This window comes from Dipodomys merriami, unplaced genomic scaffold (assembly GCF_024711535.1).
Source record: "Dipodomys merriami isolate MVZ:Mamm:240054 unplaced genomic scaffold, mDipMer1.0.p SCAF_365, whole genome shotgun sequence".
In the NCBI taxonomy this organism is placed as follows: Eukaryota; Metazoa; Chordata; class Mammalia; order Rodentia; family Heteromyidae; genus Dipodomys; species Dipodomys merriami.
Window position 1 is genome coordinate 693,618 of NW_027205215.1, and position 18,866 is coordinate 712,483.

At 35.1% G+C, this 18,866-nt stretch overlaps 1 protein-coding gene across 2 annotated transcripts in view; it reads right to left on the bottom strand.

The window, feature by feature from the left end:
• Positions 1–266: 266 nt before the first annotated feature.
• Positions 267–18,866, bottom strand: part of LOC138804454 (UDP-N-acetylglucosamine transporter) — a 39,312-nt gene continuing 20,712 nt past the window's right edge. For both annotated transcript variants that reach the window (XM_069988719.1, XM_069988718.1), the window contains exons 4-8: positions 18,733–18,855; positions 16,172–16,343; positions 13,473–13,591; positions 10,512–10,645; positions 267–3,969 (exon numbers count right to left, since the gene is read on the bottom strand). In XM_069988719.1, coding sequence (XP_069844820.1) covers positions 3,879–3,969; positions 10,512–10,645; positions 13,473–13,591; positions 16,172–16,343; positions 18,733–18,855 — 639 coding nt within the window. In that variant the 3' untranslated portion in view covers positions 267–3,878. The remainder of the gene's footprint in view (positions 3,970–10,511; positions 10,646–13,472; positions 13,592–16,171; positions 16,344–18,732; positions 18,856–18,866) is intronic.

The window sequence follows — 18,866 nt, forward strand, 5'->3', positions numbered from 1 at the left end:
GAAAATACAGAATTACTGTACGTTCTCAAACCTCAAGGCTAGCAAACAGATTGTTAATAGTTAGAACCAAATACTTTTATCATATGGGTATAGGATACTTTTATCATATGGGTAGAGAAATTCTAACTTAAATAAAATCTATGGTATGGAACTAAGAGGAGGTAAAAATCAGCAAAGTATATACAAAGTAGAGACTAATTTACAGATTCAGTCACAGACAACAAGTGAAAAGGGAAACAGGGACATACAGGAAGAAAGCTCTGTAGTTATTTACGAAAATAATCTATTTAAATTGTCTATTAAATATATAATGATGATCAAAAAAGGACAAGAGAAGTTATCAGTAAAAAGCCATTTAGCAAAAGACTAATTTATGCATTCCTTTGAATTATGTCCATAAAAAATTTAAATATACAAATCATATTCTCAAACCCCAAAGAATCTTTTTAGATAAATAAAATACAGACATAGACAAATGCAGGATCCAAGTCAATTTTTAAAAATCACAGTAAATTATATATTGCAAGAAACAAAACAAAATAATACTTAGATACAGCTATTAAAAAGGTTGAAAAAAGCTGGAAAATGGTGTACTGGTGCACAATTTAAATACTATTTACTAAGGCTTTTAAATCATACTTGTTTTAATTTTATTACATAATGAATTTACACTGCAAATGTTGAAACAAAAAATGAAATTAAAGTTTTTCTTGAAACATTCTTAACTGCCCACTGTCTAAAAAAAGAGAATTACGAAATAATCTCCAAAAAAGCCAATTATTTGGCAAACAAGGCACAGAGGACCAAAATTTTTTTTATATAAAAGTGCTTTTTCTTTGGTCCTATAATTATTTAAAATGTTCTGGAGACTCTTAAAATGATTTTCAATATAGTATAAATAATTTTATAAGTCTTCTATAGAGCATATACCAACAGTAATTTTTACAGTGGCTGTTTAAATGACTAATCCTAAACCTTTCTTTACAAAAAAAGCAGTTGAATGATGACATTTTAAATTTTTAATAATTTGATATGTAAGAATATTCAGTATTGTACTGTTTGGCGCACAAAGTCAATTAATTCCTTCCAGACTGTAATGAGTCAACCTTAAATATCAAACTACCATTCTATTTTATGAAGTTCTGTGACATTCAAGGTAAACTGGTGTAAACATTTAAGTTTTGCATATGTAAACTATATATTCCATCATAAAAGGTCTTATATTGTTGCATTTACCACATTTTTCTCCCAAACCATATTCTTAATTATAACAGAATTACCAATTAACATTGTTCTTACATGAATTAACACATCTTCACTTTCAACAAAGTAGTTGAGTGATAACAAATACACTTCTAAAAGTATAGAAAGTTAATCAAGGAATCATCATTATAAAAGCTAGACACATTAAGATCTTTAAAGATCAACAAAACGCAAACCACTTACACAAAATGTCTTTATCTGTATATAATCCAGGACAGGACACAAGTCTTCCCAAATAGGATCATTCCCTTATGAATTAACAAGTATAAACTATCTAGCACAATAATAACCTCATACCCACTAGAAATCTAAAATGTAAACTGTGCCTAATAAGAAGTTTGCTTTGAAAATATGTTAGACTTCTTCGTATATTTTCATAAATCTTCATTACATTTTCATAATCTTTGTTAGGAAACTTGAAAATTGTGATTTTGGTCACCTGAAAATGTGTGATTACTTATACCTAATATAAAATAACTTTGAATAAAAATTTAAAGATAAAAACAAAGGCAGACAAAACCTAAATTAACAATTACTTGTGAATACACACTGTATCGGTACATAATTATAGCTCCAACAATAATGGGACCTAAATCCAAGGCTTTGCTTTTAGTCTTGAATTCTGTGCATTTTCAAGATTTATATTTCACTTACTAGTAGGTAATAGGATATAAGCCCAAAGGCTATTGTAGTCTTAAAACACCATGCAAAGAATGTGCAAAGTTCTTAAACAGGATACTCTAGATTAAAGGTGGTCACTGGAAATCATGTCTGCATTCAGAAAGTTTGGTACCATTTTGGTATCAACAAATTGACTTTAAATATTTCATAATTTTAAGCACTTTTAAGATGAATGCAGTTAAAGTAGGCCTATAGAGACTATGTATTAGCAAGTATCACAGCCAGTCCAAATTAGTAAAGAGTATGCAACAGTTCATAACAACAGTAATTTTGAATCAAAATCTATTTAACAAAACCCATGACAACTCTATAAAAATATGTCTTTTACATTTTTTATATCTATTAAGTGGGCTTTTAAAATATATACAATCATACATGAAAAAATAAAGTAAAATACTTCTTATACTCAATAGGCAATTCTGCATATATATAGTCAATAATTTAATTAAACTTATATTCAAACTATAGGAGACAATTTTTGCCCACCACTTTATATATGACTAATATATTTTTTGTCCTTTGAACTTATTAAATAATTCAATGTAATTTGCATCCTCAACTCCAGTGTCAAAAAAGGAAGGAAATAAAAAACATCTCCACTATTGTAAAGCAGCAGCTCTAGTGGACAGAGATAGAAATCAGAATTCAGTCACCTCTCGTGGTCAAATGATAGGAGGATTCCTGGAGACGGTTGCTACAAGAGGCCTAAAAAATTCTTCTGGCCAGCTTGAACTAAAGTTACAATGCCATTTAAAATAATGTACTTTGGCAATAGGGAATGTCTAAGAAAGTAATTTTGGTCTTTGAAATGTATACTACTATCTTTTTTATTATTTTTTCAACAGTTGTATATTAAAGGAAGTTTCTGCAAATCAACAAATATTCACCAGAACACTTTCTAATTATATACGGTATTTGCACAATAGTTCAACATTGTCCTCAGAGGGAGATCTGAAGAAAGTTACTCTGTCTTCTCTTTCTCTGCCCCCAACTAGTTTATTTAAATGATATCTTTTAACTTTATTGGCAATTATACATACATTTAAAGTAGTATTAAGGACTTAACTGATTTGGAGTAAAGAAGTATCACTGGGGGGGGGGGTTAGGGATATAACTCCCTTAGTGTCAAAGTCACTAGCTATTATCTAGCACAGGACCAACTGGATTGCTTTCAGCTGTCTCAAAGCCCTGAAGAGTCTGAAGAGTCTGAAGATATACATACATATATATGTATATAAATACACATATGTATATGTATACATATAAGTATACATAAGTATACATATAGATGTCTCCCTATACTAAATTTACATATGAATTTTATTCTCTGACGAATTTGACCCAATATTCATCAAATTTTATACAAACTGAACAAATATTTATTAGTCCTTTGTTCAATAACCTTTTGTATAAATATAAAAATATCAGATACATGAAAATGTTTTTCAAATCATATTTCTATTTCAGCCTTATAGGTAAGTATAATTTCCAAACTCTGAATATTCTATGAGATTTGATTTATCTGTACAGAGGAGTAATAAAAAATTTTAGTAAGTAGAACTGATTTGCAAAAACGACTGTTTGACTTTTATGTGCTCTGGCAAAGAGTGCATTGAACATCTGCAGCAATCAGAAAGGTAAACTCTTTAAACTGAGCTGTCATGTTTCCTCCCCATCCTTGTTCTGATTCTAACCCTGGGAAAGACTTTCAAGTTTCAATTTCTACATGTAATGTTTTGTTACATGTACAGTACACATATTTTATCCTTATGCCTGTGGATTTTCAAACCATTTGAACAAAATGGTCAGATTCAGAATTTGCATGATGAATCTGTAGAAATATCTTCACAGAATCTGTAGAAGTCCTCTGTGCACGATTAATGTTGAAACTCCTAGTGCACCACTGTGAAAAACCAGTTAAAGATAGTATACACCTACGCTTTAATGGGATTTCCTGCAGGTTTGGGATCATAACCATATAAGAAGGTAGCTGTTATCACAAGGATGGCTCCAAGGAAAAAGACACTGAATAAGATAAAAGAAAAATAAGAGAAAATCAAGTTAAAAACAAATCAAGTTCTTTCCAGTACCTTTACCATGAAAACATCTATAATTCATGAGAAAAGGGTTGTCATAGCATGACTAACAATGTTGGGTGCTTCCTGGCATTCCAGACATTTGGCAATAGAGAATGTCTCTTTAAAGGTAATTTTGGTCTCTGACATGTTTATTAACATCTTGGTGATTGTTATTTTTTTTCAGCTTTACATGCATTAACTCATTTCTCAAAGGTCTATGAGGAAGTACTAGTGTTACCTTCCATTTTTACCTATAAGGAAATAGGTTAAAAGAGTTTAAATAACTTGCCTAGAGTCCTAGCACTTTAAGTAGAAGACAGGATTCAAGTACAGGCATGTTTGACTCTCTAGCCTGCATCTCACCTACTGCCCTATCTCCCAAAGCAAAGATGTTTTTGATGGTGTAGTTCACCTTAATACACATCTCACATGAAATACATTGAATGATAAAAGGTTCTCTAAATATGTGAAAATGTAAAAGGAAAATTTTGTTCTTATATGTTAAGCCTAGGTAAATTCAGTTTAAAACCTAAAGTAATAAGCAAAATTCATGAAGGGTTTTCATAGCATGCCTAGCAAAAATTTAATATAGGGAGTCTTAGTTTCATCTTTATTCTATCTATAATCTTATTTTACATAAACTGAGCACCAACCAACTTTTTTGCTTTTGTTGTTTAAAAAAAAAGCACAAGTCAGATTTTATTGAGAGCTATTGCAATTGGATTTTAAAGTAGAGAAGAAAGATTGGGATCAACGCTATACAATAAGGAAAAGATTTCTGTCGCAAAGGAGCAGGAGGGTCAGTGAATGGAAAATTGCTGGGAGGAAACATCAAGGTTATGGGGAAATTCTGGATAAACCAATATAGCAGTGTTGATGGATGGCCAGGATGAGCAGCCACCCTCTGAAGGAGAGTGGTGACTTCTTGCAAACCCGACTTAAACTCTTACTTTTACAACAAAGAGCATGTGCTAGACTGCTGCCTGGAAAAGAAAACTCTTGATCTGGGTATGAGAAAAGGAATGCCAAGTTTTGCATTGGGCTATTATTATTAAAGGTTGAAGCTAACACCTATTTGGTCACAAATCAACCAGTGGTGCACAGTTTAAGGTTAGCAACTTAGGAATCCTTACACAGTTCATTTTTCTTTTCGTGTATATTACGGGATTTCCTTTGCCCTAGGCTTCTCTGTGTCTTTCAAAGCTACCTACAGTCTGCCTTGGGAGTACTCATTCTGAACTGTCTATCTCTAATTACAATGTTCAGACTCCAAATTCAAACTCTATAAATCTTTTAAAAGGTACATTTTTCCAAAAAAAAAAAAAGGAATGCTAAGTTTTGCATGGGGCCTAGACCTGAAAAGCTATTATTATTTGTCAAAGGTTGAAGCTAGCACCTATTTGGTCACAAATCAACCAGTGATGCACATTTGAAGATAAAACATAACAGCCTGGTATAGTGCTACACTCCAGTAATCCCAGCATTATTATGAATTCCAGGCCATCCAGCACTGTAGACCAAGATTTTGTCAAACAAAATAACAGAAAACTAAAATAACTTGCTATAATCTGTCTTGAAGAAATTACACATGATGTACAAAATTGGTATATGCAAAACATACTCAGCATTTTTACACTGTAATACTTATTTGTCTAAATGCTAACCACAAAACAGTTGTTTCACCCATTAAAATACAGGATTTTTCTCTAATGCTTAAATATACCCAAGACAAATAGGTAATTATTTAGAATTTGTATAAAACCTCTGTCTGGACATTTTCTTCATCAGTCATTATGAACTTGTCTTAGCTTTCTGGAATTCTAGAACTGCACAGACTGAAACTCAACTGAAGTTAACTGACCTAACTTTTTACCTACTGCAGAATTTTAACAGGATATCAGTGTCAGGAAACATCAGCTGCTCAAGCCAGTACTTTTTTTTTTTTTTAATAAAGATGGTTCTAAGAAGAAAAACGTCCTTAATGGGAAAATCACAAAACCAAAATCAAAGTAACATCCTCATCTGTTGTTGTATTTATTCACTTGTCTGTCTCTAATAACTGTAACTCCTTGAAGACAAGAGACTGTGTCTCATTCACACTCCTTGTTTTCAGGATCCAGCACAGTGACTGGTAGATGCACAGTAGTTACTTTAAATAACATTTTGATAAAATAAGCAAGCCAAATTAGAAAAGCAAGTATATTAGAGATACGATATCTATAGAGATGGCTAACAGTCACTAGAAAAGAGGGGTCTACAAGACAGGGGATTTAGCTCAGTGGTAAAGTACTTGCCTTGCATAAGGCCTTTGGTTTGGTCCCTAGAACCACAAAAAGGGAGGGCAGTGTATCTAGAGTTTAGGTGACATTGGACTCATCTTCAGAGAGGATATAGACTGTCAAGGGAGTGAGCAAGCACTGGCAAGCTACCAAAAAGATAATCAGGAAGGTATACAACTTCAGAGAAGCCAGAAAAGTTTTCAAAGGTAGAAGAGGAAAACAAAGACAACAGATAGGGCTGGGAAGGTGGCTCAGTGGTAGAGCGCTTGCCTTGCATGCATGAGCCATGGGTTCGATTCCTCAGCACCACATAAGCAGAAAAAGCTAGGAGTGGTGCTGTGGCTCAAGTGGTGGAGTGCTAGCCTTGAGCTGAAGAGCTGAGGGACAGTACTCAGGCCCAGAGTTCAGGCCCCACAACTGACCAAAAAAAAAAAAAGACAACAGATAAAGGTCACTGGATTTATTGCTTAAAAGTAGAACTTTACAAAGATGGCTATGCAATGACCTGAGTTCAGTCCCCCAAAATGGGGGTGGGTATTGGGGAGTTACTTACCTATTTTTAGGCAAAATAATCTATCTTCATTTAGTGTGGGGTCCTGCTCATATTCTCAAAACAGTCATTTATTTATATAATAACAGTATCATTTTTCCTATTCACTACAGTATACTTTATAAAAAACTCAGCATGCTGGGAATGTGGCTTTGTGGTAGAGTGCTTGCCTAGCATGCATGAAGCCCTGAGTTTAATTCCTCAGTACCATATAAACAGAAAAGGCCACAAGTGGTTCTGTGGCCCAAGTGGCAGAGTTCTAGCTTTGAGAAAAAGAAGCTCAGAGACAGTGCCCAGGCCCTAAGTTCCCAGGACTGACAAAAACAAAACAAAGAAAGCTCTCTCAGAAACATGAATTTACGTGCAGATGTGTACCTGATTGGTAAAATACTACTTTTCTGTCACCTTATTGGTTTACTTGTTCATTTCCTTCTTTAGTCCTCACAGGAGTCAAAAACATAAACAAAACCTCCCTTGGCCTTATATGAGATTTAGTTTCCTGAAAAGTATTGTAAGTTTAAATGTACCTAAGAAATGTACAAGTTTTTGATAATCCAAACATTAAACTACATGGTTTCCATATAAAGATCATGGAATAAAACATCATTAAGAGATAGGCATCATAAGTGTTGTTCAGCTCAAATGATAGTGTTAACCTAATAAAACAAGGTCCTGAATTAAAACTCTACCACTACCAAAAAAAAAAAAAAAAAAGGATAATAGGTATAATTGTTAAGCTAAGTTTATTACTCACTCCCACTTGATATGACTCATTCTTATACCACACTGAAAACAAAAATACATTTTGGACTCAGAAGACTTATAAATTTCAACATGCATGTCTCAGAACTATCATCCATGCTACTAGAGAAGTTAAAAACATGAATGTTCAATACATAAATACAAAGAGCTAACTTTCATCCCTGATCCTATCTCACTCTCAATAATGAATTTTACTAGCCATATTAAATATTTTAGACATTGAAGAATTCATTCAGCCAACACTTTGCATACCTATTAAGTGCTAATCTGATGGTGCTAGGTTTTTGAAGAAAGAAAGAAAAAGATTCCGGTAGAGGCAGCTACTTTCTTATTGACAGTAGTCTTGATGAAGGGACATTTGAGCCAAGACCAGAGGAAGTGTGCCACGTGAGTGTGAAGAGGATGAATACTCCTAGGAGATGAAGGGGCAAATCAAAGGCCATAATAAAGACGTCGCCGCAGCTTTTAGGAAAAAGCGAAGAGGAAAGTACTAAATCAGATTGCCAATTTCAAATTGTGAGATGGGAAGCAATTAGAGAGGTTTGAGCATTTTAGCACTATATTTGATTTGTACTGAAAAATTAACACCCTGGTTGCTCAGTGGAGAAGACCGAGGATCTCAGGAAAGGAAAAAAGCAAACAAATCTGAAAACGATTTCCTTAAACCTGATAAAAATGAGACTAGCTTAGTAGAGCCATTGTAGTAGCATGGAAGGTTCTGAGAAACAGTCCAATTCTGGAAATTTAAGGGAGAGCTAATAGAATCTATTTCTGGCTTAGAAACAAAAATGAAAAAAAGAAACTTAAGGATCTTATTTCTTATTCCACTCAGAAAATAAACTTTAAATACACTTTAAATTCCTTTTACAAACCTAAATTTAGTCCTGTCTACAGATTCTGCTTTCCCTTAGGTTATTATACATAAACTATGTCCAGAAGCCAGGAAGGCTTTATGCCTATGCAACCGAAGGGTAAGGTGCTACTCATGCAGTAAATTGGGAAACCCAGGGATCTAAAATCAGACATCAGAATGAAAATATTGAAAAGGCAATAAGATACCTAAGCATGGAGTTAAACTGTAGATGAGAATTTAAATGAGGATGGATGAGTACAAATTCAAATAAATAAAACTTGAGAGATTCCAAAGAGCTGAGAGGTTGGAAAAAATCAGAAGGGGATTAAAACTAGAGGAAAACTAAAAATGGTATCTTGAAAGCCATGAAAATATCCCATTATAAATTAGTAACTAAAAATAAGTAACAGAGCTTCACAAATCATCAGCACTGGATATCCATTACACTCAGTTCTTCCTGACTTCCCCTTTGGTGTCCACACGCTACACAGTCCAGGGTCTTCCACCTTACTGTCACTCCTAGTATCATTCCTTTTGAGGCTGCTCTTCCTGCTACCCTCTATAGAGTTTTCTCATGAGTCATCTTCTCTACATTAACTATTTTCTTTTTTCTTTTTTTTTTTTTTTGGGGGGGGGATCCAGTCGTGGGGCCTGAACTCTGGACCTGGGCGCTGTCCCTCAGCTCTTCAGCTCAAGGCTAGCGCTCTACCACTTGAGCCACAGCGCCACTTCCGGCTTTTTTCTTTTTGCTTATGTGGTGCTGAGGAATTGAACCCAGGGCCTCAGGCATGCAAGGCAAGCACTCTACCACTGAGCCACCTTCCCAGCCCTTAACTGTTTTCTTTAAGGTCAGCCACACTCCTGGCTGTAGCTATGTAAGCTATACATTAAGTATCATATAGTTTTTACAATTTGCTTTTCCTTGCCCAAGCACAACTTTTTATTTTACTAAATCATTCTGACAGATATTGTGATATGCAGTGATTTTTTTAGTGCTGTCAGTAATATTGTCAAAATAAGTTTATTGATATAAATTATTATAAACTGAAAGCTAATTGAAATGTGACACTTTTCTGTGTCAGTCTTGAGGCTTCAACTCTGAGCTGGACACTGTTCTTGAGTGTTCTTGATTCTACCAGTTGAGCCACAGTTCCATGTTCAGCTTTTTGGTGGTTAACTGTCTCATGGCCTTCCCTGCCCAGGTTAGCTTTGAAAAGCAATCCTCAGATCTCAGTCTCTGGAGTAGCTAGGATTACATATGTGAGCCACTGTTGCCTGGCTAGTACACATATACTTGTAGGTAAAGGAATACATCACCTTTCCTTTCCTAAAAGAAACTTTTTCAATCAGATATAAAACTAAATACAAACTGGAAAAGCCATAAAGAAGCACTTCAAAGCCCAAAGCAAAATTAAGTTACCTTGATACCATTCATTAACTGTATTTCCTTCCTTTCCTTTTGACAATAAAATATCTTAAGATGTTCTTATATAAAACTTAACATGGTTTACAATAGTGTATATTTTCAAGCCTTTATTCAAAATAAGCTAAGAGAATGATTTAGGAGGTTGATAATTATTGACTTACCTTAAAAAAAATACATTTATCTGAGGACATTCAGATCTATTGAGAAACTTGTAGACCAAGATTTCTTTCTTTCCTTCTTCCTTTTTTTCTTCCTTTCTTTTTTTTTGAAATCAGAACTAGGTTTGAACTTGAGTCTCATAGCTGCTAGGCAAAGTGCTCTACCACCTAAACAATACTTCCTACATGTAATCAGCTTTAAATTCTCTTCAATGATAATAAAATGGATTCTAAATTATGTATCAAAAATTTTTCAAAAGTTGAAAGTTTTAAACAACTCATTTTAAGAATTCTTATTTTACTATAAACTTTTAAGTATTTAATAAAATTAGGAAAGGGAATGTAGTGGGAGAAGCCTATAATCCTAACACTAGGGAAGATCATGAATTTGAGGCCAGCCTGGGCAATAAAGCGAGACCCTGTCTCAAAAGGAAAAAAATAAGTAGAAAAGAATATTTTACCTGGTTGGCACAAAATCTTGTAGCCAAAAATAGGATATCAGTGTTGATAATATTATGGATAAAGAAGTTGCAAATCCTTTTAAAATATTATCTGCATACTTAATAACAGCAGCTATTACAAGGCCTCCAAGTGCCTGTAAAAGAGGTAAGGGATTAATTTTTTAAATAAACATATAAGACTGCTTTTCAACACAACTTCCTTACAAAGAAGCTTTAAGGTTTTTGTCCTAAAATGGTCCCGTTATACCAAGCGACATACTAAATATCTTTTGCAACCAACAGACTTTCAGGTTTTGTTTAGTAGTACACTTATTTCAAAGGAGATCTAATAATCAGAGCCACGTGAATGAAATTTGATCACACTGGGGAAAAAAAATTTTTAACCCTATATACTCCCTACACAGTATAGGTGGCTCACACCTATAATCCTGATTAGTCAACAGTTTGAGATCTGAGGATGGAGGGTCCCAGTCAGCCCAGACAAGAAAGCCCTTGAGACTTATCTGGAAATAGAGCTGTGTAAGAGTGCTAGCTTTAAGTAAAAAAGCTCAGAGACAGATAGATGGGCACCTGTGGCTCACCCCTGTAATCCTAGCTACTCAGGAAGCTTAGATATGAAGATCACAGTTCACAGCCAGCCTAGGCAGAAAAGTCCAATGGAAACTTTTACCTCCAATAACTACTCAAAAAACCCTAAGTGGAGCTGTGGCTCAAAGTGGTATAGTGCCTAACCTTGAGCAAAAGAGATCAGAGTCAGAACCCAGGCCCTGAGTTCAAGCCCCATGACAGACAAAAAAAAAAAGCTCAGAGATAGTGCTTAGGCCCTAGTTCATGTCTCAGGACCAGCACAAAAAAAGAAAAAGAAAAAATTGAAAATAAAACAAAAAACTTATACTCATCCAATTTAGTAATTAAATATCACTTACGTGGACAAATGAGGGTAGACTGGTTACCCAGAATACTTACATATTTTTACCTTTGAGTAAAAATTTTTAAAATTTACTGGCTTATCAATACCTACCTAATTTGGTTTTCTTTCTCTAGGTTCTACTCTCACTCAAAACTACCCCACTTATTATTCTCAGATTGCTCTTCTTAAAGTAGTTTTAAACATGCAGGAGCATGTGTGTGTGTTTCTGACTGAACAAAGAGCCTTTTGTATGGTAGGCAAGTGGTCTACTACAAGGTTATACTTCTAGGACTATGCTCTTTAAAAGTGTATGAATAACTTCCTATCAGTTCCTTCTCAAATTCCAGATTGTGGCTACCTAAGAAATAATTTGGAGTGGGTGACAGGAGTGGTCTTATAATCCTAGCTTCTCAAGACTGAGATCTAAGGATCAAGCTTTTAAGCCATCCCAGGCAGACAAACCCCAGACACTTATATTTCAAATTAACCAGCAAAATGCTAGAACTGGAGATGTAGTTCAAGTGGTAGAGCATTTGCCTTGAGTGAAAAAAAGCAAAGATAGAGCTCAATGCCTTGAGTTCAAGTTCCAGTACCAGTATATCTATCATCATCATCATCATCTCATTGGAGAATGAGCTGAGAATTTAGCTCAGTGATAGAGTACTTGCCTTGCATATAGGAGGCTGGATTCAATACTACAAAACAAAGCTAGACAGATTCTGCTATACTCCCCAAATCCAAAACTCTAACTACTCAAAAACCTTAAACTTTTTTGAGTGACAGTATGCTACAAATATAAAATTGCACATCTGACTTAAAGTGATGGGTCAGTTACAATGAAGGTACACTTAAATATTATATGTAATTATCTCCAGATTATGTGTTTCAGTAAATATGAAATGTAATTTTGTGTTTAGACTTCAGTTTCATCACAAACATTTCATTATGTATATGCAAATATTCCAAAATATTTTTAAAGTCTGAAATTCAAAACACTTCTATGTCAGAGCAGTTTGGATAATGGAAACCCAAGTTTTACTACATAATTTTGTTTAGTATCAAACTGTACAAATCAGCTCCTAAAATCTAAGCTAATGATCTACCTAACAGTTTTAACCATTCAATGATGGAAGCTTATTTAGAGAGAGTAATGAATTATGCCAATTAAGCTTACTATGAGTCTCAATATTTCTGGGCAACATTGTGAATTTCTTATTGAATCCTTCATACCAAGTATTTTGGTCATGTCAATCCATCTGCTAGGATAAAATACAGCACACATAAATTCTCCAGACTTATCCTATCTCTACTTCAAATTTTTTATTTATTCTTGTCTCCTTTTTCCTATCCTAAAAACAGACATGTTTGCCCTACTTTCAAAACACTGTCATGTCTGTTGACATCTTCAGCTACCTTTCAAGACCTTATTCCTGACTTCCAACACTTCTAGCAAAATAGAAATCTCTGTGGGCAGTATCTTGCATCTCATCTGCAAGGCCACATTCTCCAGAATACTCAATAAACTATATGTTGAAGCTGAAATTAATTATTCAACCTATAGGTTCAAGTTATATATAAACTGAATTTGATACAAAAAATGTGCCAACATATAATTTTTTAATGAACATCTTTATCTACTTACTGGGTCTTCAAAGAACTAATTACAGCTTTTCTGTACAGTGATAATAACTGTAGAAAAGACTCAAGTTGCATTTGCGCTTAGCTTCAACTTTATTTTTATTTTTCTGAGGTAGAATCTTGCTCTATAGGTTCTGGCCTCCAAGTCATCATTGTCAATGGCAGATAGTTGCTGGTATTATACCACTCCTAACAGCTATTTTATCCTTAAACTTGCATTTTTATGATAGTAAATCTACCACAATTTGTTATACACAATCCTTTTTCAAAATAAGTTTTCATTAGAGCATTAAGGCCAGTTCTATTTAACTTTCCTGGTCTTTACTCTGAAATCAAGACATCAATAAAAACTTCAATAATCTACTTTAAACCAGTATTTATTAGCATTAATTGAATGATTTTAAACATTTTACCTGAAGAACAACAACGATCCATGTCAGCTGGTTATATCCCTGAAAAAATCCATTCTTTGATACCAATTCTCCATCATAAACATACACACCCATTAATCCAAATATGCTCCCAAAGAAACCTGTAAGAAAGTGAAGTCTCAGTCACACTTCATTTAGTTTTCCCAGAGAGAAATTTTCCTGTTGATATTCCAAACGTCTGTGCATGTTTCTTTTCTTTGCTTGCTTGTTTGAGTAGGGTCTTGGTATTTAGCAGACCAAGTAGAACCTTGAGAGCCTCCTGCCTTAGCCTTCAATGTACTGGGATTACAAGTACTACAGCACAATGCCCAACTTTCTTCCAGCTTCCATAAAATTTGAATTTAAATTTCTTACTTGCTTTATAGAAACCTAACAAAAGTATACTCAATACTACATTATTATAAGACAAAGACATAAGAAAAGAGAAAGACATTAAAAACCAGAAAAACAGGGATTACCAACAGTGAAGCAGTAAAATAATCTATAGATTACATGGTTACATTGCTGATCCTTTCAAGCACTTGTAAAGTGCTCATCTTTAGCATGGTACTTTTTTTTTTCGTAGGTGCCAGCGCTTGAGGACAGGACCTCACATACTCTAGGGCCAGTGCTCTGTTTTCTTTTAGTTATTTTTGTGTGTGTGTATGTTGTCCTGGGGATTGAATTAAGGCTCCTGAACTCTTGCTTGGCTGGCTGCTCAAGTCTGGTGATCTATACTTGAGCCACAACTCCACTTCTTGCTTCAAGTAGGTCTCATTTTTTTCCCTCTGGGGCCATCAAGGGACCTTGTTTCTTCTCCTTTGCCTCTACAAAGTAGAGGTTACAAGTGTGTACCACCATACCTAGCTTTTTGGTTGAGATGTGGTTTAACTTTTTGCCATAGCCTTAAACCATGGTCTTTCCGGTCTCCATCCCCCTAGGTAGTTGGGATTACAGGCACGTGCCAGCATAGTTGGCAAACTTCTCCTAATAAGTTGATTTACGTCAAGTAATTGTTGTGATTAGACGAACAGTATACAAGAATATGTACATATACGTGTTAACATCTATCAACCTGTGACATTGTAACACTTGTATATTTTGCTGTCTGGATGACTTGTATGTAACACAATTCTGAATGTACACTAATGCACTAGAAACCTTTAAGGTTGATACTTATATGACCATTTCATAGATGAAGAAACCTGCCCAAGCTCACATTGCTGGAATTGTCCAGCAATGGATTTAGTATTGGAATGCAGGCGGTGTGGTTCTGCAATCTAGGACCTTCCTTTTTTTTTTTCTCCTTCTTTTTCCTCTTTGCAGTCCATGATCTTAATCACCGTACTATTTAACCAAATACATAATTTATTTAGTCAGTTCTGTTTCCTATCTTATACAATTTAACCAATGATGAAATGAAAAAATCTTAGCCATCTTATTTTTTGTGAAAGACAAATTCTTACTCAGATGTGGAATTCCTTTATCAAAGCCTATATTTGTATTAAAAGTTATAAGCATTCCCAAATGGAAATACCATAAGAATATATCAGTCTATTCTCTTAGTAGTCATATGTACTACAGTTTGTTTCTCTGGTTAACATTATATCTTATCAATTTATTACCTTTGACAATTTGATATTTGAAAAATTAAAAGAATAAATGGGTTTTTTTCTTTTAATTCTGACTTATCTGTAACTTATTTACAGATTCTTTAAAATTTTTCAGTCTACGTATCAGTTTTTCCATAAATACTGCACTATCAGGTCAAATACGACAATAAGAAATCCAGAAGGCTGGGGATGTGGCTTAGTGGTAGAGTGCTTGCCTAGCATGCATGAATCCCTGGGTTTGGTTCCTTAGTACATCAGCAGAAAAATGGGAAATGGTGTTGTTGTTCAAGTGGTAGAGTACTAGCTAGGCTTGAGTAAAAGGAGTTGTTCAGGAACAGTGCCCAGGTCCTGAGTTCAAGCTCTGGGACTAGCAAAAAAAAATTTTAAATCCAAAATTTAAACAACTCCCAGAAACTTAAGTCTATCTATCTATCTATCTTCCTTCTTTTCTTCCTTTCTCTCTCTCTCTCTCTCTCTCTCTCTCTCTCTCTCTCTCTCTTTTCTTTGTCAGTCGTGGTGCTTTGAACTCTGGGCCTGGGCACTCACTGCCCCTGAGCTATCAGCACTCTACCACCACCTGAGCTACAGCTCCACTTCCAGTTTTCTGGTGGTTAATTAAAGATAAGAGTCTCACAGATATTCCTGCCCGGGCTGGCTTTGAACCGCAACCCTTATATCTCAGCCTCCTGAGTAGCTAGAATTACAGGCATGAGCCACCAGCACCTGGCTTGACTATTTCTTTCAGACGTTAGTGCTTATTATGTGTACATGCAAAATCTTTAATTCTAAATATTTTACAAGTATTCTCACCTAATCCCCATAACAATAAGATAAGCACTACAGTTTACAAATTATATATATACATATATTTATGTACATATATATAATAGACATGGTTTATTTCAAAATATACTGAAATATAAATGTAAGAATACAGTCTTTTTGTTTTGAGGTAGGGTTTTGAGGTTAGCCTCAAACTGCTGATCCTCTAGGCCAAGCCTCCTAAATGCTGAGATTACAGGCACACACAACCACTAGACCTAGTACACATAACCTATTAAACAATGTTAGAACGCATTTGAAACTTACCAAGCTGAATGTTTCTTATCCATACAGATTGTTTTGTTTCTTTTAAGATTTTCTCAAAATAAACTCCAGCAAAGCCACTTGAAAAACAAGCTGTGAGAACTGCCATGAGGCCTACAAATTGAGAGCCAGCTGACAGTTCCTTAGAATCAAGCTCTTGAGAATCTGAAGGCCACTGAATAAAAAAGAAAAAGAAAATTGAAGCTTAATTGCTAAGGTATTATACAAAGCATATCAAGAGCCCACTCTCAGACCTTAGGATAAAAATGTTATTTCAGTATCATCCTGCTGAATTGCAGGGAAGAGCTTTTGAAAGAAAAACAACCGGAGAATCATCTGCTTTTCCATTTCAATTTTTAATTTCAAACAGTACCTTCTGATACAATAAGCATTTAACATGTCATTATTTACAGACTTACTTCTTTAAGACAATCCTTTAAAGTATAACTTTTTAAAGACCACCACTACAAATACAGATGGATAAAAGGATTACAGTCTTGCCTTCTCTCTGCTCAGCCAAAGCAAATAGCTGACAAGAGATACACTAAGCATAAAAGAGAAGCTATTGGGAAGGGAAGCCCAAACACTGCCAGGGAAACAGTCCATGAGAACATGAAGGAAGGCCGGGTGCTGGTGCTGTAATCTTAGCTACGAAGGAGGCTGAGATCTGAGAACAAAGGTTCAAAGCCAGCCCAGATAGACAAATCTGATAAGACTCTGATCTCTAATCAACCAGTAAAAAGCTGGAAGTAGAGATGTGGCTCAAGTGGTAGAGCCACCAGCCTTGGGCAAAAAAGCTAAACAAGAACTTGAAGCCCTGAGTTCAAGACCCAGCACTGACATCAAAAAAGAAAGAGGAAAAAACAAAGGAAGAAAGAAAAAAGAGGAGATTTTTTTGTGTATTATGAAGGAAATATGTGGGAAGGACTCCAAGGCAGTCACAGTATCCCTATAACTTAGATATACAATGGGTATACCTTGTATACTATATGGACACCTACTGCTTTTCCACTGATCTTCTAGCTAGTATTCTTAAAGCTGGTTTTCCTCCAAAACTATACCTTTCCCAGCTAGCTACCAAAGACTTCTTAATGTGTAAAACAACAGTGTGTGTACATGTGTGCCACTACTAGAGCTTGAATTCAGGGTCTAGGTGCTGTCCTTGAGCTTTTTTTTGCTTAAGACTAGTGCTCTACTACTTGAGCCACAGCTCCTCTTCTGGCTTTTTCATAGTTAATTACAGATAAGAGTCTCACAGACTTTCCTGCTTTGGTTGGCTTTGATCTGCGATCCTCAGGTCTCAGTCTTCTGAGTAGCTAGGATGACAGATGTGAGCCACCGGCTTCCAGCTGAAACAACTTTAAATTAAAAAATTGTTCATTTCCTTGTCAGCTTGCCTTCACTGAAGTACTCACAATATAATGATCACTGACTTCTGAAACAATATGCTTTTTTTTTCTTGGTCTTCTAATCTCTGAGCCTGTGTTTCTCAATACACCTTCTGGAGGATGAAAAGATTGTGTATCTTTACTGACCTTCCTTCCCCACTTTCCTAAAATAGTTTGGAGAAGACTATTTTAGAAAGGGGTGAAGGAGGGCTGGGAAGGTGGCTCAGGTGGTAGAGTGCTTGCCTTGCATGCCTGAGGCCCTGGGTTCGATTCCTCAGCACCACATTAAGCAAAAAGAAAAAAGCCGGAAGTGGCGCTGTGGCTCAAGTGGTAGAGCGCTAGCCTTGAGCTGAAGAGCTGAGGGACAGCGCCCAGGCCCAGAGTTCAGGCCCCACGACCGGACCCAAAAAAAAAAAAAAAAAAAGAAAGGGGTGAAGGAAGAGTGATAGAAGAAATGGGATTGATTGGAAGAGGTGAGATACACTGTGTATATGTACCGAAGTGTCACAAAGAAATATCAAACACATACACAAGCATAACTAATATATGCTAATAAACAAAAATGAAGGATAAAAAAAGAAAGAACAATCCATAAAGGGAAACAAGTAAGGAGCCATTTGGGAGATCTGAGAATTAAAAACGAACAATACAATGAAGCTGATAGACATTAAGAAGATTCCACATATCTGGTAAAAATAAACTTAGTGTTACATGCACACAGTATCTTACTCCTCTAATGAGACTATTCATTTCTGGGTTTTCTTGATTTAAGTATAGTAACTCAGCTCTGTAATCCTAGCCCTTAGGAATCTGAGGTAGAAGGATCACAAATTCAAGTCCAGGCTAGTCTAAATAGTGAGTCTTATACAAGCTTAGATTTTGTAACAAGAACTTCTCTTCCAAAAAATAAATTTTGGAAGAAGTTTTTGATGTGCTGAGAATCAAAGCCAGAAACTTGCATATTAGGGACCTGCTAAGAGTAAACCACCTAAACCTGGCCAACTGTTCATTTCTTTAGGTAAAAAAGTGTATTTTTATTTATGAATTTGTATCATAGTCTCAATGTAATCTTTAAAAGTCCTCAAATGTCAGCATTTTATCTGCTTAAAAATAGAAGCATATTTTCCAAGCAAAACTGTGGTAAGAATAAAAGGTATACTTATCTTGAATAGTTACCTGTACAAAAGCAACTCCAGTCATCAAAATTACCAAGGAGAGCCACTGGTACACACCTAGTTTTTTACTAAGCATAGACACAGAAAATAATGCCGTTGTAAGAATTTTCAACTGATATGTAACCTAAAAAAGAA